The sequence below is a fragment of the Acytostelium subglobosum genome (genome assembly GCF_000787575.1).
Source record: "Acytostelium subglobosum LB1 DNA, scaffold: scaffold37, whole genome shotgun sequence".
Classification (NCBI taxonomy): domain Eukaryota; phylum Evosea; class Eumycetozoa; order Acytosteliales; family Acytosteliaceae; genus Acytostelium; species Acytostelium subglobosum.
In genome coordinates this window covers 95349-118326 of record NW_012236496.1, presented here as the reverse complement: position 1 = coordinate 118326, position 22978 = coordinate 95349, and the positions used below count along the sequence as shown (strand labels likewise).

At 42.9% G+C, this 22978-nt stretch overlaps 9 protein-coding genes across 9 annotated transcripts; 5 read left to right on the top strand and 4 right to left on the bottom strand.

Annotated features, from left to right (window-relative positions):
- Nucleotides 1-228: 228 nt before the first annotated feature.
- SAMD00019534_120200 (hypothetical protein) lies at nt 229-5703 on the bottom strand (the record flags this gene model as incomplete). Its single annotated transcript, XM_012892762.1, has 10 exons — nt 229-584; nt 667-967; nt 1037-1483; nt 1553-1660; nt 1721-1874; nt 1942-2329; nt 2399-2646; nt 2713-3530; nt 3608-5620; nt 5692-5703. The coding sequence occupies 10 exons, from the start codon at nt 5701-5703 to the stop codon at nt 229-231; spliced, it is 4845 nt and encodes a 1614-aa protein (XP_012748216.1).
- A 706-nt stretch (nt 5704-6409) lies between these two features.
- On the top strand, nt 6410-9488 carry SAMD00019534_120190 (hypothetical protein; the record flags this gene model as incomplete). Its single annotated transcript, XM_012892761.1, has 7 exons — nt 6410-6570; nt 6643-6762; nt 6834-7095; nt 7165-7380; nt 7457-7811; nt 7880-8795; nt 8855-9488. 7 exons carry the CDS (start codon nt 6410-6412, stop codon nt 9486-9488), a joined length of 2664 nt encoding a protein of 887 aa, XP_012748215.1.
- A 118-nt stretch (nt 9489-9606) lies between these two features.
- On the bottom strand, nt 9607-12271 carry SAMD00019534_120180 (hypothetical protein; the record flags this gene model as incomplete). The annotated part of the gene is made up of 9 exons (XM_012892760.1): nt 9607-10143; nt 10211-10408; nt 10479-10601; nt 10666-11054; nt 11127-11363; nt 11433-11592; nt 11660-11830; nt 11902-12002; nt 12082-12271. 9 exons carry the CDS (start codon nt 12269-12271, stop codon nt 9607-9609), a joined length of 2106 nt encoding a protein of 701 aa, XP_012748214.1.
- A 581-nt stretch (nt 12272-12852) lies between these two features.
- Nucleotides 12853-13411, bottom strand: SAMD00019534_120170 (hypothetical protein; the record flags this gene model as incomplete). Its single annotated transcript, XM_012892759.1, has 4 exons — nt 12853-12886; nt 12958-13003; nt 13059-13291; nt 13359-13411. Coding segments are annotated over 4 exons (366 nt in total), but the record flags the coding sequence as incomplete, so codon positions are not given.
- Nucleotides 13412-14079: 668 nt separating this feature from the next.
- On the top strand, nt 14080-15047 carry SAMD00019534_120160 (hypothetical protein; the record flags this gene model as incomplete). The annotated part of the gene is made up of 4 exons (XM_012892758.1): nt 14080-14231; nt 14297-14401; nt 14483-14875; nt 14948-15047. The coding sequence occupies 4 exons, from the start codon at nt 14080-14082 to the stop codon at nt 15045-15047; spliced, it is 750 nt and encodes a 249-aa protein (XP_012748212.1).
- A 950-nt stretch (nt 15048-15997) lies between these two features.
- SAMD00019534_120150 (hypothetical protein) lies at nt 15998-16675 on the top strand (the record flags this gene model as incomplete). The annotated part of the gene is made up of 1 exon (XM_012892757.1): nt 15998-16675. One exon carries the CDS (start codon nt 15998-16000, stop codon nt 16673-16675), a length of 678 nt encoding a protein of 225 aa, XP_012748211.1.
- Nucleotides 16676-16856: 181 nt separating this feature from the next.
- SAMD00019534_120140 (hypothetical protein) lies at nt 16857-17357 on the top strand (the record flags this gene model as incomplete). The annotated part of the gene is made up of 1 exon (XM_012892756.1): nt 16857-17357. The coding sequence occupies one exon, from the start codon at nt 16857-16859 to the stop codon at nt 17355-17357; it is 501 nt and encodes a 166-aa protein (XP_012748210.1).
- Nucleotides 17358-18424: 1067 nt separating this feature from the next.
- On the top strand, nt 18425-19786 carry SAMD00019534_120130 (hypothetical protein; the record flags this gene model as incomplete). The annotated part of the gene is made up of 3 exons (XM_012892755.1): nt 18425-18483; nt 18550-18633; nt 18712-19786. The coding sequence occupies 3 exons, from the start codon at nt 18425-18427 to the stop codon at nt 19784-19786; spliced, it is 1218 nt and encodes a 405-aa protein (XP_012748209.1).
- An 858-nt stretch (nt 19787-20644) lies between these two features.
- Nucleotides 20645-21844, bottom strand: SAMD00019534_120120 (hypothetical protein; the record flags this gene model as incomplete). Its single annotated transcript, XM_012892754.1, has 1 exon — nt 20645-21844. A coding segment is annotated over one exon (1200 nt), but the record flags the coding sequence as incomplete, so codon positions are not given.
- Nucleotides 21845-22978: the final 1134 nt, after the last annotated feature.

The following is a 22978-nucleotide window of genomic DNA, read 5'->3' as shown; positions in this document are numbered from 1 at the left end:
ATGATTTCAAAGTCAAGGCCATCCATAACTCAAAGCAGAATTGTAGTGTGATTGTTGGAATAAACTTGAGAAATGAATGCAAAATAGAGAATGGCATCCCACCATCTATTCCTTTGAGCCTCTTTCTCGGCATGATCCTTATGATTAAGTGTGAAAGAGTATTCATCTTTGAATCAAATCAATCAACTTCAACAAGTCGCAGATGCTGAATGAATAGGTATTGAATGGTTATGGATGAACCATAACATGTATTGCATTGTTGATCTCTGAACGCAGGTTCTTCTTGGACTCCTTGACCAGTTCCAGAAAGTGTTGCTCTGCATTCCTGTCGGTGAGATCCAACTTCATTCGTTCACGAAGCAGTTCAATTCCATTGTTATCCGATTTGATCATTGATATTAGATTGAGTATCTCTCTCGAGTTCCTCCTTAGTATGTTATAAATCTTGACACAATAGTCCTTGTACTCCTTCTCTCTTGCACCCATCACCTTTACAATGTCCTTGGTCAACACAAATGGTGCCGTCTCTCTGTCCAAGAACAGGAACTTTGTAACCTTACCCAAGTAGTATCCAAAGTCAATGTCTGTTGTATGTGTTTATGAGTTAGTCTGTTAGTCAGACTCAGCTAAAGTGACCGATTGGGTGTTGTTGGGGAGTGGACTTACGGAAGAAGTGACCAGTGTCAGAGACCATGAGGTTGTCGTTGTGACGATCATAGATGCCTAGGAGATATGTTGCTACACAGTATGCAGCACAGGACTTGAGGAAGATATCGATGTAGTCACTGTTGTTGTCTGGATTCTTCTTCCTGAGCCATTCTTCGATCGATTTGTACTTGTCCTGTCGTCTAACAAAATCGCCAAGTGTAACCGACCTCGGGACGACTTCAATCACTCCAAGTCCACTTCCAACTGAAATACATTTGAATAGTGTAAAGTTACAATCGATGCCATTGTCCTTCAATATCTGTTTGATTGATTGATTGATTGGTCATATATGAGTGAGTGAGATGGTGGAGCAAAATGATTGACTTACATTGTCCATGACAGCAAATAACTGAAGACATAGTTCATCAGGTCGAACGTCATCCTTTTTGAAGATGATCTTGGTGTCATCGGCACCAGGTGTGACAGAGGAAAATACAAGCCAGAGTGGCGCAGCGTTGGAGTCTTTCACTTTGCACTCCTCCAAGATGAAGGTGTTGAACTCTTGCAGAGGATGGGTGGGCAGCGTGAACTGCTTGGGAATGTTGGACAGCCTGGTCTCGAGGATCTTTTGTTGCTTGTCAGGCTCCTTGATGATTTCCAGATTGATCTGTTTCAAGTTCTGGATGATCAGATACTGCTGGAGTATTGACTGGCCAACCATTGATCCTTGCGAAGCTGACAGACCAAGGCCATAAAGCAATGCCTCCATCACAAGCTTAAATCTTATTGAATAATACAATGTCCTACTGTTACCTTTCTCAGGTGACATATCGTTCTGTGTGTTGTGGAAGTTGTGAGTGAGTATGGACGATCTATTGATTGATTGATCAATACTTGTACTTACTGCGCATAGCCAAAACAATGGACCACCTATAGTGAATGGATTACAGAGTGCCCTCTTGACTAAGAAGCATGAGAGCGGAGAGTAGTGAGTCTGTTCGAATTTGAGTGACTGTTGTTGGAGTTAGTGATGAGAATCATAGCCAACATGGGTTGGTGTTGCTAGACTTACATTAACAACCTGTGGAAGATACAATGCCAATGTGTTGTCGTCCCATTGATTGATTGATTCTATTCCTTTCTCTCGCAGCTTGGCATCGATAAAGTCTGCACTCAATAGCTCAAGTCCAATCTTTGGGTCCAACAATGGCCATCCACCTATCAATCTGTAGTTGGTTGGACAGGTGTTAGACATGAATGAATGATTGTTAATAAGGGACTGACAGTACTTACTCGTATACTTCATATCTCTTTTGATAGTCTTCAAATGGCACAGAGTACATTAGGGAAGGTAGGATGTTTGGATAGCTGGTCTTGAGGTGGAATCGGTGCTTCCAGAGTATGGACTTCTCAGACTCTTTGATAAAGGTGCGGTGTGTCCTCAGACATGACTCAATCACCAACAACTCGGATGGTGTGGGCAATTGGGGAGAGATGACATTGGTCGCCGTTGGGAAGTCTGGCTCCTCAAAGTATATAGGGTAACCGTTGGATACACCTGCGATGTGCAGCTTGAGTGTTGGTGCGGCCTGCACATTGTTTGGATCAATCGACAGTGATATGGTTGAAATGCTTGCATCACTTATCATGTTGTTGATGACCAATTGTGACTTTGGTGAGACTGATTGAGTGTGGAGTGTTGTTAGTTTGGGTCCAGTATACTTGTGGCTGGATGGATACACTAACATACATGAGATGAGCTGGAGGTCGTACTCGGTGTAGATGACCTTTCTTCCATCAGCATTCATAAACATCATTGGATATTGTGCCAGAGTGATGGGCTCGGTGGACGATGTGATCTTGCCCAGAAGGTCAACTATGATGATGGCCTCCTTGGGCAGATCCACCGTCTTGATGTTGAAGTATATCTTCTCATTCCACTCACCAGTGACCTGTGCCGATGTCCTTCCTTTGCTCAACAATCTGTTTCCATAGAAACTGTGTATGTTATGATGTGTTAGTCGATCGTTCAATCAATCAAATGTGATCATTTGAGGTACGTACATCTTCATCTCGACACAAAGTGGTATCTTTGAGACTTGGTTGGGAGGCACGCCAAACTGTCGAAGGAGTGTTTGGACGTTGGCGACGTTCATGACAGAGATGGTGAGCTTGGTACTCTCGACGCCAGCCGGTAGTATCTTCTTGGCTCGTACAATGTGTGCTTTGATCGTGTCTTGGTCATCGAATGAGTTCATCGACTGCATGAATGCACTCCACTCGTTTGTGGTCATGGTGTTGTAGGTGAACAGCTTGGTGTGTAGCTGCATGTCCACTGTCTGGAACTTGATGGCCTTCCTGAAGCGCAGACATTTGGTGACGTAGGCCAAATCAGAGAGGCGAATGGCATGATCGAATACGTGCTCCATTGATCCCAGGATATTGAGTCCGTATCTCTTTGGATTGTTCTCAAACAGATCTGGTCGCGCCAAGAGTATGGAGCCAATCGTTTGGTTCACATCGACCTTGAACTTGATGACCAGTCCATTATGATACACTGACAGCTTGACCAATGTACCTGCATTCTGTGCGTATTGACTGATCACAGACACAGAGAGTAGGTTGACCTTTGAGTTGCTGTTGTTGTTGTGTGTTCCATTGCTCTTGACTGGGGTGGATGGGGCAAGTGTATAGTCACCTGATGATGGTGATATATTCTGCTTCTTGTTGCCATTCATCTCAACAGGTAGTTTGTGATCCAATGTGAACATCCATTTGGAAGCAATCTTGAACATCTTCAACATCTTTGATCTAAACAATGCAATGTCCTCAGAGTAATGTGATACTCTAATGTCTGAAGGTATCAGTTTGTGATACTCAAACTACATGATTGATTGATTGAATGATGGCTCAGTTAGTCGATGTCATACTCACTCAATCAAATATACTAACTACTTACCTCTTTCTCACTTGGAGTGCCTCTGTGATTGGGAATGGAGATGATCTCGAGACCACCTAGGTCGAGTGTGATGTTGAGCGCATGGGAGGTGATTGTGAGCGCGCATAGCCAGTCCTTTCGGGACTCTTCGCTCTCACAACCAAAGATGAAGTTGCCAGAGCCAGTGTTTGATGTGAGCGAGAAGCACGAGTATTTGGTCTCGCTGCTCAACACGTTCAACACGTGATCAGACAAAGATAGCTCACTGCTTGGTGCGTCGTTCTGTGATGAGCATCGGAGCAGTTTCTTTGATGTGAGAATGTACCATTGTCGCTTCCATCCAACGCCCGATCTGTTCTTCTTGTACAGATCACCCTGATGGATGATGGCTCCATCGAGCAAGGACTGACGCCTGAACGATTGGAAGGAGGGCGTGATCTCATCAGACTGTCCCAGAGGCTTGAAGCTTAGGAGACCGCCAGATGATGTTGATGCTCCATTCGCAATGCTGTCCATATTGTTTGTTGAGCCAATGGGTGTCGTTTGATATTGCGGTTGCTGCTGCGCAGTGTTCATGTTCTGGTAGGACCTGAAGTTGGGCATCCATGTCGAGGTGAATGATGATGAACGCTTCTTCTGTGCGCTGGGCAAGTCCTCCGGCACGTTGGTGTTGTTGGTGTTGCTGTTGTTGTTCTCAAACTCTTTGAGGTCAAGTGCTCCACCATCCTTCTCGCGATATCCCAACTTCCCCTTGGACATTTGCGGTGGTGGACTAGTGGGTGTTGATTGTTTGTAATCGAGTCCACCTCCAATGGTAGTGCTATTGGACGATGTTGTCGTGAATGACACCTGAGACGTGTCCTCATTGATTGGCTGATTGAGGAATATTGGCTTGGGTCGAGGCATATGTGTTGGTTGCTGCTGTTGTTGCGCAGCAGGTTGTTGCTGCTGTTGTTGTTGTTGTTGTGGATTGTACTGCATCGATTGCAGAGGTGGCAATGTAAATGGAGTGAATTGAGACTTGGACGTGTTGTCGCCTTGTGGTGCAGCGGATTCGAATCCTGCTGCTGTTTGGGAGTCTGATGTCTGCTTGGCAAATGGAGAGACACCGCCATACTCCCTCTTGATTGTCTCCAACAGATCAGACTTTGACTTCCTGAATGCTGGCTTTGGTCTTGGTGCATTGTTCTCCTTGCTGCTGTTGGTGATGGTAAAGTCGCCTGGCAGGACTGATTGCATTTGAAGTTGAGGCTGCAGCTGCTGTTGAGGTAGATGTTGTTGAAGTTGTTGAGGTTGTGGCACAATGTATTGGTACTGTGGTTGTTGTGGCTGCATGAAGAACTGTGACTGTTGTTGCGGCATATATTGTTGGTACTGAGGCTGTTGTGGCTGCATGTAGTATTGTGGCTGTGGTTGTTGTTGTTGGTATGGCATATACAATGGTTGTTGTGGCTGTAGTTGTTGTTGTTGTTGTTGTTGGTATGGCAAAGGATACCCTTGATACTGGTTATAGAGATGCTGTTGTACTGCCTGGTAGGAGGGCCCACCACTGCCTCCATTCGATTGGACTGCGGGGGCCTCCAACACAGGGGTTGGCGCCACAACTGGAAGTACAGGCTGTGGCATTTGATTGATAACCATCCCACTCAACTGTTTGGTAGGTGACATCGTTGCACTCCTCTTGTTGTTGGCCTGTTGTTGTTGAGATTGTATGTTGGTATCATTGTTGAATGGTTGAGTGGTGGTCGCGACGTAGAGTGGCAGCACAACGGATGATTGTCTGTTGGCCAGTAGGACCTCGCTGATGTTTGGTACGAGTCGTTTGATCTGATCGAGTGAGAGCACTTTGGTCCATGGCACCGACTTGATGATGTTATCAAACTGTGGCGATAAAGACACCACGATATTAGCTTCAGGTATCATTACAGACAACTTTGAACTAGCCGTCTGTACAATATTAGCCTTTAATTGTGCTATCGTCGTATCTTGCCCCATGGCAATATTGATCGACGTCTGTAAGTTATAAATATAGACCTATTATATATATTGTATATTTGATAGTTAGTGTCACTCATCATTGTAATCATCATCAAGATATCACTTACAATGCAGTTCATTTGTAATGTTAGCTATAGCTGTTGATGACGATCGATTGATCTATGTATTACTACAAATGCTGATTGATTGATTGATTGATTGATTGAATGATCAAAGACCAAGAGACGTCAAAGGTGGTCTTTGTGAGTGAGTGAGTTCTCTCGTTGTAATGTGTGTGTCGATGAAGTACACAATATCTTTGTTTGTTGTGTTTGTGTCTGTGTCTCTGTTTGTTTTGCGTGTGCTGTTGAATGATGTCGTCAACCTTTAGACCTCCTTAAATGTTGTCGTCAATGTTGATGATGTTGTTGTCCTCAGATTAGATTTATATTCATTAATTAATTGAAATTCAAGTCAACAATTCAGCTGAACACGATTTGATGTTTTCTTGAGTGTTGAGGATTTGAATGCAAACATTAAACCATCGTTTTACTTGTTGTTTAAAGATCAAGACCTTGAATCAAAGTCTAAGATGATGGTCATCTAGAACCTAAGTCAATACTTATTCTATCTAAATTGTGTGTTCATTCATTGACATGTTACTAGTACAAGGGCTTGAATAAAAAACAGTGTATTTCCCATAAAAAGGCGCCTTTCACTCGACTAACCTTGTTGTGTTCTCGAACAAACAAACACACACACACAAACAATTCTCTTATTCTCGTTTGTTATTATTATTATTACATATACATACTATTTATTTGATGATATACACATGTTGACAGTATGGGAATATCTGGACTGCTGCCATTGCTCTCTCCTGTGACGAGGAGGGTGCACATCAGAGAGTATGCCAACAAACGCGTGGGAATCGATGGCTACTGTTGGCTACACAAAGCAGTCTATCCATGCAGTCAAGAGCTCTGTCAAGGTATACCAACTACAAAGTATGTCGTCTATCTATTGTTGTCCAATCATCATATCACTAACATTGAATGATCATACAATCAAACAAACAGATATATATCATATTGCGTGTCATTGTTGACAATGTTGTGCAGTAACAAGGTGATACCAGTGTTGGTGTTTGATGGAGGACCATTACCAAACAAGAAGGTGACAGAGGATGATAGAAGATCGTATGTATATTGTGATCAAAATGATCGATCAGCTGATATCATAATATTAATTATGATTATCATTCATTTAGAAAGAGAGACCAGATGAGAGCAAAGGCTAATGCATATTTGATGGAGGGTAACCATTATGAAGCGAATCGATGCTTCCAAAAGGCTGTTGACGTCACACCTTTTATGGCGTTCCAACTGATCAAAGTACTGAGACAGATGAACATTGAGTACCTTGTGGCACCCTACGAAGCCGATGCACAGTTGGCATATCTCGCCGTCTCTGGACAGATCGATGCTGTACTCACAGAGGATTCTGATCTCGTTGCATATGGCACACCCAATGTATGTATCGTGGCGATCGAAGGTTCGTTCGTTCGTTCGTTACTAACACCCCATTCAATCAAACAAAAGATGCTGTTCAAGATGGATAGAGATGGATATTGTCAGGAGATCAAGACAGAGGACATTGGAACTTGTGTTGGCAAGGACTACGATCTTACTGACTTTACGTTGACAATGCTGCGACACATGTGTATCCTCTCTGGCTGTGACTACCTCCCCTCTCTCACTGGTATGGGCATCAAGACAGCCTATAAATATGTCAAGAGGCATCGAGATATTGAGAAGGTATGGACTGGCCAGCGACTCAATCAACTCATCCCATTCAATCAATCACTCACTCATTCAATCACTCAAACTTTAGATATTCAGAGCACTAAAGAGTGAGAAGGGAATGCAAGAGGAATATAGAATATCATTCTACAAGGCAGACTATACGTTCAGACATCAATTGGTGTATGATCCAGTCAACAAGGAGATTGTACACTTCTCACCAATAGACAAAGAGAAGCTGGCATCAATGTTTGACACGACAGACTTCCTCGGAGAGTATATCGAGAGTGAGATCGCCGAGAAGATTGCAATCGCCGTCGTTGATCCACAGACAAAGCAACCATTCGATAACAGTGTCTCGTTCACATTCACCTTTAAACCTCAGCCAAAGAAAGGTGGATCCTATTCATCAGTCTCTGAAGCCAATCAAATCACGCAATATTTTAGTAAGTTATCATCCAGACGCATCCCACCTGCACGGCACTGCCAGGACTAACCATCATCCAACAATCAGATGTACAAAAGAAAGACAAACAACAACAACAACAAACACCTGTAAAAAGCAAGAACAAACCAGATCCATTCGAACTTGAGAGCGATATTGAGGAGGAGGCATTGAACTCTTTGGACAAGAATGATGGAGACACTGACTCACGTATGTACCATCATCCCATCCAACCACCGTCCAGTCCCGCCCAGTCCAATCCTGTCCTGTCCACCACCAATCTAACGACCATGGTTATTACAACCTTTACTGCCACTACAGCGCCAACCAAGACAATGACAAGCAAATTCTTATCAAATGTCCAATTGGAGGACAGCTTTGACTTTGATTTCGATGAGCTCGAGGAAATGGACGATGGAGGCAATGGAACAACGTCATCTCCTATTATGTCATCAGCAGTGGCGACAACATCAACATCATCAACGACAACGACATCTATGCAATCATCATCATTTTTATCTACAACATCAACTACCTCCACGACCACTACCAACGCAAACAAGTCATTCAAGAAGAATACATTGCTCACAGAGGACAGGCTCACACTCAACATGTTTGAACAGTTTATGTACGGCAAGAAGAAGGAGAGCACAGTGCTAAAGTCCACAGCAGTAGCGGCTGCAACAACTGTCAGCAATAGGTCATTCAATGTCAATATCAATGGCAACACTAGCAACAACAACAACAACATCTTCAATAATGACAGTGGCGGCATCAACAACAACAACACGAACAACACTCAGGACTATGAGGAACCCAATGATGACACTGGATCTGGATCATTCCAGGACAACAAGAGAAAGTCACTTTTGTTCTCTTCGACTTCATCAACATCATTGACATCATCTCCACAGATACAATCATTCACTTTCAAGCGCAAAGAAACATTCTCCACGACCGACTCCCCAAATGGAACAAAGAAAACGTATGTTTACTAGATACCAGACACCTGGAGCTCCAAACTGACAACCAAATATCCAACAGGAAATTCACTCCATTGTCCACACCTTCGTCACCAGATGGATCTAGGACCGATACTCAAGAGGACGACAGCTTCATCTTTGCCAAACCCAAGAAATCCAGTAGTTTGCCCTCATTCAACTCGGACTCTATCTTTGAGAGTGACAATGAAGAAGTCGACAACAGCAACATCAACAACAATGATGATGATAACCAATCATCATTCTTTCAATCATCAAAGGTGGTGCGATTGGGTAATGACCTGATATCGACCATCAACGACAACAACAACATCATCAACAATATCTCATCAATCAGCACCGCCACAGTCGCCACTGCTGCCACCATGACGACACCCACACCACCCCGAGCCAACAACCAACTCACAACACCTACCCTTTTAAGCGACAGCAAGATGTCATTCATGACACCCTCCAAGACACCCTCCAAGACCAGTCTACAAGAGGTGCCATCCACCAGCGAACGTAAATATGTCAGCACGACTGACGAGATCATGGCCAAGTACTTCACATCTCCGTCAAGGTCAGCAGCGGCTGCTGCAGCAGGCAGCACCATTGGTAGAGATACACCCGACACTGGCCTCTCATCCTGGCGAGCCAGACTCTCGCACAAGTATAGACAGTCCTTGGACAAATAACATAAACAAAAAAACAGTAAGTGTCCTTAAGTGGACACTGATCGATCATAAGTCTCTCTTGCTCTCTTTCTTTCTTTCTTTCTTTTGGATGGCTGTCGTTGCCATTTCCATCATTGGTTTATTGACTGTCCACATCATCGTTGTCATCGTCGGTAAATATGTTGATCTGGTCCACCTTTGAACTGGCTGATTGATCGGCATTGTTGTTACTACTGGTGTTGTTGTTGTTATTATTGTTATTACTACTGTTCGTACTGTTGTCATCATCCTGTACATTTGATACAGAGATCTGATGAGCCTTGACCATTGTCTCTATTCTCTGATGAATTGAGTTCTTGATGAGCTTCTGCACCTCCTTGTTGAACTCCAACTGCTTCTCCAAGATGGCCTTTGACACCTCCTCAATTATCAGGTCCATGTCGAATGCACCAACAGCGCGATCCGCTGAGATTATCTGGGACTCTGTCATAGACCTGTTGGTAGCCAACTTGCCAATCAACCTTCTCTTCTTCTTCTTCTTGATCTCAGACTCGCTGTCTGAAGACTCCTTCAGGCCCAACAGTTGATCCCAAAGCTGGTCATCAACGTTCAACTCATCGCCTGCCTGTCTCTGTGAGTCTTCCTCGTCCTTCTTTCTCTCAAGCTTGGACTTGATCTATGATTGATTGTGTATTAGTTGATGGTCCACATTGCAAGGTTGAACATATTATAGATATACTTACACCAACACATTGGGAATAGGCGCCCTCCATAATGGCAATGTAAATGTTTGCCACGGCATACATCGATATGAATATAAATACAAAGAAGTAGATTCTGGAAACGATTGGTGACTTCTCTGTTGATCTGAACGTAGATTGGATATCATCTCCATTCTGTAGACCAAAGAGTGTCACTATTGCCTCTCCAAATGTACTGAACTATTTTCATTGTAATTGAATGTGATTGGATTAGTATGGATACTTAAGTCTGAATGTGAAGTGTACATACTCTTGATGAAGTCTCTGAGAAGTACATAAGACCAAACAAGGCAAATCCTATAAAGATTGGAAGACTGCCAGCTGAGAATCTCAACACAGTTGGGAGACCCATTCCTAGTGCTCTTACCAAAGCCTAATATTTGATTGAGTGGTCAGTCAAGATGATGTTGAATAACTACTATCCATGGCAAACTTACAATTGACTTCCTGTCAAACTCCAAGTAACGAATCATGTTTATCCAGGACAACAGTGTTGCAAAGCCAATGAGAAGTTTGGTGGCGTTGGATGTGGCTTCAAAGAAGTCCAACGATGCTCCAATGATCGTGCAGAAGTTGCAGATGAAGCAGACTATGAACCAGAGATTGAAGAATCTGAGCTTGGTCCTGATAGGCAGTGAGCCCCAGTTGATCGAGGCAGAAAGTTTTTGCTTGGATGAGATACGTCTGACCAACTTCTTTGTTCTCTGGAATGTCTTGAAGGAGAACATGAATGAACGCCATGCCATGATCTGTGACAGCAAAGAGAATATGATCAAAATGATTTCCAATATCATCTTGGATGATTGAATCAACTTGCTGTATGGTACTGTTATGTTTGGTTGGTTAATACAACAATGTTGTTCTGGATGGGAGAGGGCAAGCCAATGCTTATACATACAGTCTGACACTCGATACTTGGTGAGGATCAACGATGTAGAGACACGTCCACTCTGGATAGAGTTATCAAAGTTGACTGCAATGGTCCAGGTGTACTCGACGGGATGATCATACTCGATGTGTACGTTTGAGAACTCAAACTCTAGCCACATACTAGACATACAGAAGAACATCTCTTGTAATGTATCCAAGCTAGCATTGAGTGGTCCAATGTTATCAGATGTAACAGTGTAGCGTGCTATTGGTTGTATTGTGTGTTAGTAAGTGAGCGAACCACACATCCACTAGCCAATCACGTGGAGCATACTTGTCTCAGTGTCCATGTTTGCAGTCATAATGGATGTGTCGTATATCTGGTCACAGTGTTTGTACATTGCTATTGACAACTGGGCTTGATAGGGAGGTTCGGAGGTACCAGCATTGAGCATCTTGAACTTACTGACAGATGTATTCAAGAATGTATTGTACTGGATAAGGGAGGAAAGGGAAGACAAGTTAGTGTCCGTCAGAGTCATATCATTGATAACAACATACATTATTTAGATCCTCTTGGATAAGGTCTACACAGTCTTGTACTGTATAGAGGTATATGACATTGGCACCAAAGTCACCTTCGTATTGGAAGTCTGAAGGGAAGAACACCTTGTACCAAGTGCCCTCCGTACCAACAGAGTAGGAGGTGAGGTCGCCAGTCTGGACGAATATCTATTTGTATGAATCAATCAATGTTAGTTGTGTATCTCTCCAGCTGGACGCGGAATAATGACATAACATACAAGTACTGTCAAACAAATTGTAATGACTAAATGGACGACTAGCTTGAATGGGAACCTATTATATTTCCTCCACTTCTGTAGCCAATCCATATTGATACGATCTATATTGTTGTTGTCATTATTAGTGAGTATGTATTACAACTTGTAATGGAACAACTCAACTCAACTCAAGCTACCTACCGTCATGAGGCATCTCACCCTTTGGCAAGAATACTCTGGCCAAGAAGTTCTTTATGGTTGTCCATGTTGAGATTCTTTGATTGCCCTCGTAGTCAAACTCATGGTCATCATCATCGATGCTTCCATCATTGATATTGCCCAGTAGTGCTGTAGACTCTGGGCTCTGTACATTGCTCTGATTGAAATTCATTCACCTGAATGTCTAACTTGTTGTTGGAGATTGACTAAGAGGTGTACCACTCTATCTGTCTTATCCACTTATTATCTGTATACTCTGTCTATTAAGTCTAAGATGGAGTAAGTTGTGTGATGTGTTTGTGATTAAGTTGTTGTTTACGTGGTTTGTTGTTGGGAGTGTGATAGAATGAAGGAATGGGTATGTTTATATGTTTGTTCGTCTTGTGTGTTATGAGTGTGGGAAGTGAGGAAGTGTTGTGCCCACCTAAGGAACAACAACAATGTTGACAGGAATGACAGGCTTCCCCTCACTCACTAACCCCACGCCTCGTGTCATTGCATGTCAATTGAAGTTTCCTTCGCACTTTTTGTCAAAAACAATATCTTTTGGTTGGTTGTCGGACATCAACCCTGCCAGCCAGAGACCAGATGCACGAATAACTCTTTAATGAACAATGATGTATCTTTTGTGTCTGTGCCAACAACACCAATCTGCATCAGTCTACACGAGTCTGTAGGACCTCCTATCATTTGCAGCATTCGGCCACTGCTGGAACCAAAACCAGGCAAAGACTCACTCACTTCACTTGCTCACTTATCCCTGGAATCCAGAACGATCGTAACTGGTCTATAAGGTTCAAATAATGTCAGTGACGTCGTTTGGTCAGGTGATCCACCAATTGCAATCCCATCACTTACCCGTCGTTGACCAATCCTACATCCATCATTGCTCCAAATTGACCATCTTGTGTGAATGAATGAGTATGAGAGTTGAATGAACGAATGATGAACAGACATACCTTTGATCATATCTGGGTTATAGGATGACTTGGCATCTTTGAGGAATGCTTCATAGAAGATCTTTGATTGTTCTGATTGCATAGCCTTGTGAAAGTCTGGTTTGGTTCCCTTCATAACAGCATACAAAGTGAACTGACTAACAAACAGTATCTCATAGTTCATCTCCTTTACATTCTTTGCCCAACTCTTTCCAGATTCACTCCATAGTTTACAACTAAGTATCTTCTTACATCTAATGAATGGATGAATCGGCGGAAGAGGTTAGGGCATGACACATTGGATGAAAGTATACAACATACAACCAATCGGAATCTGCTTTTGTATCATCATTGGTTATACCTATTAGACACATGATGCCAGGACCAATAGCAGACACTATGTTACCATCTACTGTTACAGATGCATTCTTAACTCTTTGAAGTATCGCCCTCATCCTGCTTTTGACTTGTGTGTTGTTGTGAGTTTGAAGAGAATGGACGTCTGCAAGTCCACTTCTGTTCTTTTCTTTTTCGCGAACACACCAAAGACATTGAGGGGAGTGATGAACTTAAGTTGAGTGTTTCGATCAGTCATTCAATTATTCATTATTAAGATTAGAGATTATATATTTGTTATATATATAATATAGAGAGAGTAGAGAATGGAAGCACAACTAGAGAGCTTTATATTACATTTAAAGAGAAAGAGGATTACAGGATCATTCGCAGTGTCAAAGGCGACGGCAGAGGTGTTGAGGCAATACATATCAACAACAAGATGGCCCAATGCCAAGGTATTGATCGATCAGATAAAGACAATCGGTAAACGATTGATTGAGACACAACCATTAGGTAATATACAACTACATCAACTTCATCAACTACATCAATCAACTCATTCTAACTCAATCAATCAAACAATTATTCAGAGTTCTGCATTGGCAATATAATTAGACGTATATTATATATCATCAGAGAGGAGTATTTGACTATAAAGAGAGATAGTAGTAAGATCAGACTGGATACATCGAGGAACAATCTGATGACGTTGGAAGATCCACAGGATCAGGACTTCATGACACCATTCAATGCTCTAAAGTCATCAGTGCTCGAACAGATTGCTGACCTCATCGAAGAGTTAAAGGTGTTGCACAAGAGTATCTCTGAGCAATACAAAGAACATATACATGCAAAGTAAGAGATACATTATTGATTGATTCATTGATGGATTGGTGGACTAACACAATGATCACTCACAGCGAGGTTATCATGACACTTGGATGTTCACGTACAGTTGAGGAGTTCCTCAAGGAGGCAGGTCGCAAGCGTAAATTCGGTGTGATCGTTGTCGAGACTGCACCATCGTAAGTGATGCCAAGACAATGCAATCATGAGGCATCGGCACTAACTCACTCAATCACTCATTTCAACTCCACTCAATCTAGTTTGGAAGGACACACTACAGCATTGAATCTATCAAAGGCAGGAATAGATACTACTCTGATCAGTGACAGTGCAATCTTTGCGATGATGTCTCGTGTGAACAAGGTGATCATTGGAACACATGCAGTGATGGCCAATGGTGGACTGATTGCTACATCTGGAACACATATGCTGGCGGTCGCTGCCAAGTACCACTCGGTACCAGTGATGGTGTGCACAGGTCTCTACAAGCTCTGTCCACTCTACGCCTATGATCAGGACACCTACAACGACTATGGATCACCCAATGCCTACCTAGCCTTCAAAGAGGCTGAGCATCTGGAGCAGGTACACAGCTACAATCCCAACTTTGACTACATCCCACCAGAGTTGGTTAGTTTATTCGTCACCAATATGTATGTGTTATTATTATTGCACCTTGGCATGTCGTCAATCCATCATACTAATCAATCAATCAATCACTCCAGTGGTGCACACAATCCATCGTATATCTACCGTTTACTCCAGGAGTACTACTACCCAGAGGATACGCTCGAAGACGACGACAACGCCACTACAACATTGTAGATGCGATATTGAAACTTATTAATACAATAATAACAACATTATTGTTGCTCAACAGGCAACAAGATAATCGACGACACGATCAACTTTGAGGGGTACATGTACAACTTTGTCATCATCATCGGGATGAACAACCAAGTCCATCCTTCAATCAAATAATAATAATTATTATTTAAATAATTTTACAGCGCTGTCGTGAAGTTGACACCTGATTGATTCTTCAAATAATTTTTGAGGATGGGTGATCAACTCACCCAAACAGCAAAGCTTCATTGTTGGACAAACAAACATTATTAAACAGTTAAATATATATTCAAATTTGTATTTATATTCAAATATATATCACTCTCACTCTTTCACTCTCTCTCTCTCTCTCATTGTATAATGTATGTATAATAATAGAGTAGATGAAGAAGGAAGGAAGGAAGGAATATGATCAAGACCGAGGTGCTGCTGTGAGAAGGAGGGTGGATATCGGAGGTAGGACGGAAGAAGTAGTAATAGAAGTAATTTTGTTGTTATGTCTTTGGTAGTGGTGGTGTCTGTACCTGTTGATGGTCATCAGGATCTTCAACAAATCAGTAACACACACTCACAAGTAACACACATCCATCACCTAAGTTCATTTAAATGAACACCACCACCATCATCAATCAATGGATTTAAACAACACCACACCACAATGAGTGGATGAATGAATGAGTGGATTGATGGATACATCTAGCAATAGCATCGACACACACATACCATTATTCAACAATAACATCAACAACAGCCATCCACTTACACAAAACAACATCAACAACAACATCAACCGCAACATCAACTTTATATATCTAAATAGTTGACAGACAGACAGACAAGCAAATAAGGAATATCTCTAAACTCATACATCTACCTCTTCTCTTCAAAAAACACAAACAAACATTCCAGATTTGTGATACTATAGTATAATGTCAGAAACACCAAAGACATTCGTCAGTGTGGCCAAGATTGGCTCAAATCCAGTGGTCAAGCCTGCGAGTGGTGTCCTAAAGTCGGCACCAGTCATCTCCAAGGCTGCTCCAATCGTGAGAACCTCAACAACCACCACCTCCACCACTGTTGTATCATCAGCCACTCCAACTCCTCCAGCTCCAGTTCAAACTCCAACTCCCCCAGCTCCAGTTCAAACTCCAGTTGCTCCAGCTCCAACTCCAGTTGCTCCAGCTCCAGTTGCTCCATCAACGACAACCCCAACACCTGCTCCACCAGTCGTCTCAACCACCTCATCTACCACCTCATCCACATCGACCACATCACCAACATTCAAATCACAGGCTACACCAGTGGCCAAGACTAGTGGCACACCAGTCAACTGGGTCGCACCTGGTACCGCAGTGTCACCTGTTGGCAGAGTCGTTCAGACTGCCACCATGCACACTGCACCACCCAGAGTGACATCAGTGGCATCAGTCGGAATCAGGAAGCCAGCTCCAACCGTCAGCCCAGTGGCACCAGTTGTCAACAAGCCAACCAACTCCACCACCCGCTGCTACTGTATCATCAACACCAGCACCAGCACCAGCACCATCCCATCCAGTCGCCCCAGCAGTGACTCAACCAGTGTCCACTCACCACCACGTCCCTGAGCCAGTTGCTCCACCAAAGGTTGAGCATGAGTCGCACAACAATCATCATCATCAACAACAACAGCAACAGCAACAGTACAATCAATCATTCAATGACTTGTCATCACCACGTGGTGGCTCCTCTGACGACCTCACCTGCCACAGATGCAATGGTATCATTGATGGCAGTCACTTCAAGGCCATGGACAGAGCATGGCACGTGGAGCACTTCACATGCAACAGCTGCAGCAAGCAGATCCAGAGCTTCTTGGTGCACAACGATCAGCCCTACTGCGAGGAGTGCTACGACCGCAGCTTTGTCGAGCACAAGGTGTGCGCGCTCTGCAACAAGGCCATCCTGGGCACGGTGGTGTCGGCGCTCAAGAACACCTACCACACCGAGTGCTTCAAGTGCACCAGCTGCCACTCGCACTTTGAGAACAACGAGTTCTACCAGCTTGAGGGCAAGCCCTGGTGTCTGAGCTGTGTGCAAAAGTCGCAGCAGGCCAAGCTGGAGACCTGCGACGGCTGTCATCAGCCAATCGAGTCGCGTGAGCTCATCAAGCTGGAGGGCATGAAGTACCACAACAACAACAAGTGCTTTGCTTGCAAGGGTTGCCAGTCGCCATTCCCATCACTGAACTTCTACGAAGTGCAAGGTAGTGCATACTGCCACGACTGTGCAATTAAACTGGTCAAGTAAATCCGTAAACACATACACATACTTGATCTAATTATCTATCTATATCTCCCAATAATATTGGATATATCTTTGTCTTTGATTGATTGATTGTTACATCAACCATGTCGTGTGTGTTGATCATGATTGATGATGGACCCATCAGTGACACTTTTTCGTGTTCAGTCAGATCTGACTATTTTGATCGAGGTCCAAAAACAGATATTTTTGCCATTTTAATATTTTTTATATTTTTGCAGGCTTCACTAACAATCACCAATGTTTTGGGTAACCAGCCACATCAAGAACAGCGCCAAACTTGTAACACTAATTTATAATCAATCCCATTATCGCATCGTTATCTTTATTAACAACAACAACAACACAAAAATAACAACAAAATAGAAAAGATAGCAATAAACAGAGAGAGAGAGAGAGAGAGAGAGAGATAACGATATAAAGGAGACTTAATATTCAATCAATCACAGCCAAAAACAAAAGCCAAAGTTAAAGCCAAACAAGTGTCCATACTTAGAGTAACCTTACCACTCATACACATAGACACAGATACAAACATATACAGGTACCGTATCACTTTATCAAGACCACTCTATACCACCATTGGCGATCACCAATCATCGATACAGCCCATCTGCGCATTTCCATCTCCACCACAAACACACACACACACACACACACAACAGTGACCGATCACTTTGTGTAACATTCAATCAATCAATCAGATAAGGTGCCACACACCCAACAATCTCACCCACAAACAGTTGTGCCCAGAGAGTCGTCTTCCCCCCTTGTCAATCAACTTCGAAGTTGGATTGAGAGGATTGGATTGGATTGATTGGGTCGTCATCATCATCTACCATCACATCAATCATCTCACTCGCTCACTTATCTCTTCTTCTTCTTTATCACTTGATGTACTAATATAACACATTTAAATTATAATCACAAAACAGATTGATTGATTGATTGATTGATTGAGGACCAAAGTAGGAGGATTTGGATCACATCAAGGAATAATTACATATCTCTATCCATATAATATATATATATATATACAACAACCTACAAAGATGACGATTGTTGGACTGATGGTCCAACTTCACAATGGAAATGTTATATTCCAACAAGTGTAAGTCAATGAGCTACTCATGTTGGAAGTATGTTCCACCTTCATCCACTAACCCACACACATCAGACGAGAGTATCTATCTCATGAAAAGGCATACCTTGTATCCAGAGCCTTCATAAATCAAATATCATCCTATGACAATGCATTCATGTAGGTCACGCCAGAGAGTCAAAGTCGACTTTGTCCATGATATCCCACTCACACATCAATCCAATCAATCAAATATAGATCAAGGGGCTCAACAAGCCATCTGACAGGATCGATCGTAGTGATGAATATGTACCGAGTATATTATATGATACTGAGCGAGGTGTTCATACTCGCCATTTCACATGCCAACGATAATCCATACGAAGGCTCATTATATCTGGCACGAACGAAACGACTGCTCACTACATACGCCAAGGAGATCAACGAAGCCCAGATGACGCGCAAGTACAACGAGATATACTTTGGCATGGAGCGTGTGCTGTTTGGCGAGGACGCCAGCGAGCTGCACACCAGCAAGCTGACCGAGATGCAGCCTCACTACATGGAGTCCAATGGATGGACGACGAATGGCAACGGACTCAATCACTCGGGTCAGATGGTCAACTCACCGCCATCATCGTCGTCGTCATCGCCACTCAGCTCATCATCGTCATCGGTCAACCTGGGCGTTGCCGTGGGAGGAAAGATCTTGGACTCGCCGTCCACCGCGCTGAGCGGATCCAAACAGGGTGGTGCGCCATTGGCCGCGTCAAAGAGTGAACAGCAACGACAGTTTGACAGCATCTCCAAGTTTGAGGATATCAAGCTCAATGGCAGTGGTGCAGCGGCGACGTTGCCTCTGCCAAAGACGGCGGACAAACATATCTACGACCCACCAGCCTCGACCAAATGGAATGCAAAGACCAGTGTGCGAGACACCATGTCGACTCGAGTCTCCAATCGTATCATGTTCACACTTCGTCATCCGAATGCATCGATCATCAGCAACACCTCACCGACTCTATCATCATCGCCTCCAAACAACAACGAGGAATCATACCGATCGTCTGACGACCCAGATCCATTCTATTCACAGCCATCATCAAATAGCAATCACAAGGATATCAGTAGTAATATAGAGCAACAGCAGCATAGTAAGACGAATGGTACGACATCACCAACAATCCCAGATCTGACCAACAATGACAAACAACAGCAACAACAAAATCACAACAACTTTGCAGGCTATGATCCAACATCAATCACACCTGAGCGATCACCCTCTGTATCAATACCAATCCAGAAGTCAAAGATAAATTACCTTTCATTCTAATGATGCATCAATATGCTTCATCAATCAAGACATGTCAATGGGTTTCTAGAGGATCAATATTGGATTATTATTATTATTATTATTATTTGGATATTGGAGTTCATTATTTGACTGCTTGACTGAATTAACAACAGGAACTTAGAGAGTGGAGGGGTCATTGACATTAACATGGGCTTGAAACAAACCTATGAGGTTACCTAAAACGTCTGTGTCAGCCATAGGGACCAAAGGTTGGGTTGTAGTCGCCTGCTCCTCTATTTGGTCCCCAACGGCGGTTGGAGTTGGTTGGACAACAATTGGGGTGCTTTCTGTAGGTGATTGATTGATGGCAGGGGCAGACTCCTGGGTTGACAAAGGTTGGATTCCAAAACTCCTGGCAACATTCTCTATCATTTCCCACGCTTTGGTTCTATCTATCTGGGTGACACTGGGGAAATTACCCAAAGACAGTCCTAAGAACTCTCTGAAGGCCGAGATCTGGGCTCTATTGGCCGTCTCTCCTTTGAAAGATGAATGGTTGGGGTTTTTGTTTACAACAGGAGCAATACTAAATGTTCGGTCCACCTCCTGGTACAACCTGATCTCCCCACCGAACTGTTCTAAGATGGCAGTGTTGACACTCATAACATACATCATTTTGGCTTCATCAATGTATGTTTTGATATTGCCAGTGGTATATATAAGAGCACCTTGTACTTATTACTTCTCAAGGCAGGATAGGATATGGTTATGTTCAAATTCTTGGAAGAGAATTGAAACATGTTGTCTCTGGGTCTAAAAAAAAATTGTTTAATAGTTTGTTTAGTGGTGTTGTTGGACAATGATTCTTCGATTAATGATTGTTTCTGCTGGATAGAATCCAAAATGAAAAGGGAATTTGGAAAACATGACAACTGTGTCATTGTCAATCATTCTGCAGGTGATGGTGGATGACATTTTGTTGTGGTGGGTACTGTTCTTTTTGTCGGTGTATTTGACTGCAACTCGAACAGTCAGGGCTGATTGTAGTGCTAGGATGAGATTGGGGGGAGGATTAAGCATGAAGTGGGATGGGTGCAGAAATACTGTCGGTTGTGACTCGAAGCTTCTGGCTATAATGATCTCTTTGATCCTTCTCCTTTGTGACGGAGTTGGTAAAGATAAGGTGCGTTGGATGATGAGGGTGACAAGGTTGGGGAGTTGATCGATGATATGGTCCAATCTGCCTGTGAATTTTGCACCAAGAGTCAATTTTGTGACTGATGGTATCGACTCTAGTGGAAGCGGCTGATTGAATTGATATGATAAGCAGAGGTTTGTCATCGAATGAGGTAAAGTTCCAGATATGAATGGCTGATTGTAAACACCATGTTTGCTGTTAAATGATAGTTTGATGAGAGAGTTTGGGATGCAACCTTTGAGCAATGGAAGGTTGTAAGACAGGCCTAGTATTAATTCTGTAAGTGAGGATGGTAATGCCCCAGGAAGAATATGTTGATTAAAATGATATCCAAATTCCAACCTTGTTACTGAGGATGGGATAAATTGGGGGCGTATTTTTTGATTAAATCGATTCCCAAGGAGCAAATGTGTCACTGAGGAAGGAACACCGTGGAGGACATCCTTTGGGAAGTTCTGCTTGGGATTAAACTCTAATTCCAATGCAAAAACAGAAGAGGGAATTGATCCTGGGGGAATGTGATTTGGAGAGAACCAGCGAAGCTTTAAAAGTTTGACTGAGGAGGGAAGCACCCCAGGCGCAGGCTCACCACCATCGACTATTGTCGCGGATAAGGTGGCAACACTTGATGGAATGTAAACTGTAGACAAAGAGAGGTCAATTCTCTTGCCGATAGTCAAGTCTGTAACAGAGCTGGGAATGCAACCTGGCAATAACTGTTGTCCAGCGCGAAAATCGAGTTGTGTAACAGATGAAGGGATTATGCCCGGTTTGATATCCAAACTAAACTCGCCGCGTAGTTGAAGTGATACAACGGATGGGGGGATAGATCCAGGCAGTAAAATGTTGTTACTGCTATGCTTGCCAAAAGATAGCTTGGTTAAAGACGATGGAAGATCACCTGGGTGAATGAGCTGATTGTGAATTGAAGCAAATTTAAGCTTGGCCACTGAGGAGGGAAAAAGACCTTGCGTAATTGGTTGTTCAATACAAGATTGTGTTCCAAAATTCAAGGATGTGAGTCCTTTGGGGAAGGTATTTTGGAAGGGCTTCTCGATATCGAGCACGACCTCTGCGACAGTGTTTTGGAGAGCGGTAAACTCTCCATTATCAGAGACGTATGTCTGATGAACATCTCGAGTTACAAAATACTTTGGGTAACCCAAATATCCATCTTTGTTGCCACTACTGCTTGGAAATGATAGATTGATTGATTTCTCTGTAGTGAGTGTGTTGTGTTTGTGATTGAGATAGGTGTTCAGAAGACAATCAGGTCAGATGGGTTTTTTTTGTCTAATAAAAGACAGATACGCCTGCCCATTTACTTACTCAAAAAATGTCGTAGTGTGAATGCAGATGCATTGCTATGTGGAATATTAAGAAGACTTCCTTGCAAGAAGGTATTTAGTTGCTTGCACACCAGAGAAATACATAGTCTGTCCATGTCGTCGAGCAATTTGAAAATATTCATAAGGGAATTCTGGCTCTGATGCAATAGTATGTGCAACATTGTTATTTGTTATTTGTTGGTTCTTTGTCCTGTGTCAGCTTGTGGTATGTGACTTCGTGTTGTACTTTTGATTTTTGATGTGTGATTGGTGATCAAAAAAACAAAAAGACAAGGAGTCATTAAAATATTTAAAACAATACAATCTTTTTGTTTTTTGTTGGTGGGTGGTTCTGAAGAGGTGTGGGTGAAGAGGTATGTGGGTGGTTCTGAAGAGGGTCAGTATCACATTCTTTACAGATAATCATTCATTCATACAGATAATCACTCGTTCATACAGATAAACACAGACGAATATGTTACAGGTGAAATTTAATGAATATACATTCAACATATCTACTTGGTTGATCGATAACTTCTGGTGTACATTTGAATGATTTGTTCAACATTGTCAAAGTCTTCAGCATCTCTGCACTTCAGCTTTGTCATCGATTGGAGGTATTGGCACAAATGATCCTCACCAATGCTATCTGTTGATGCGATCATGCTGAGGAAGGACCTTACGAACTGTACATAGAGTCCACAT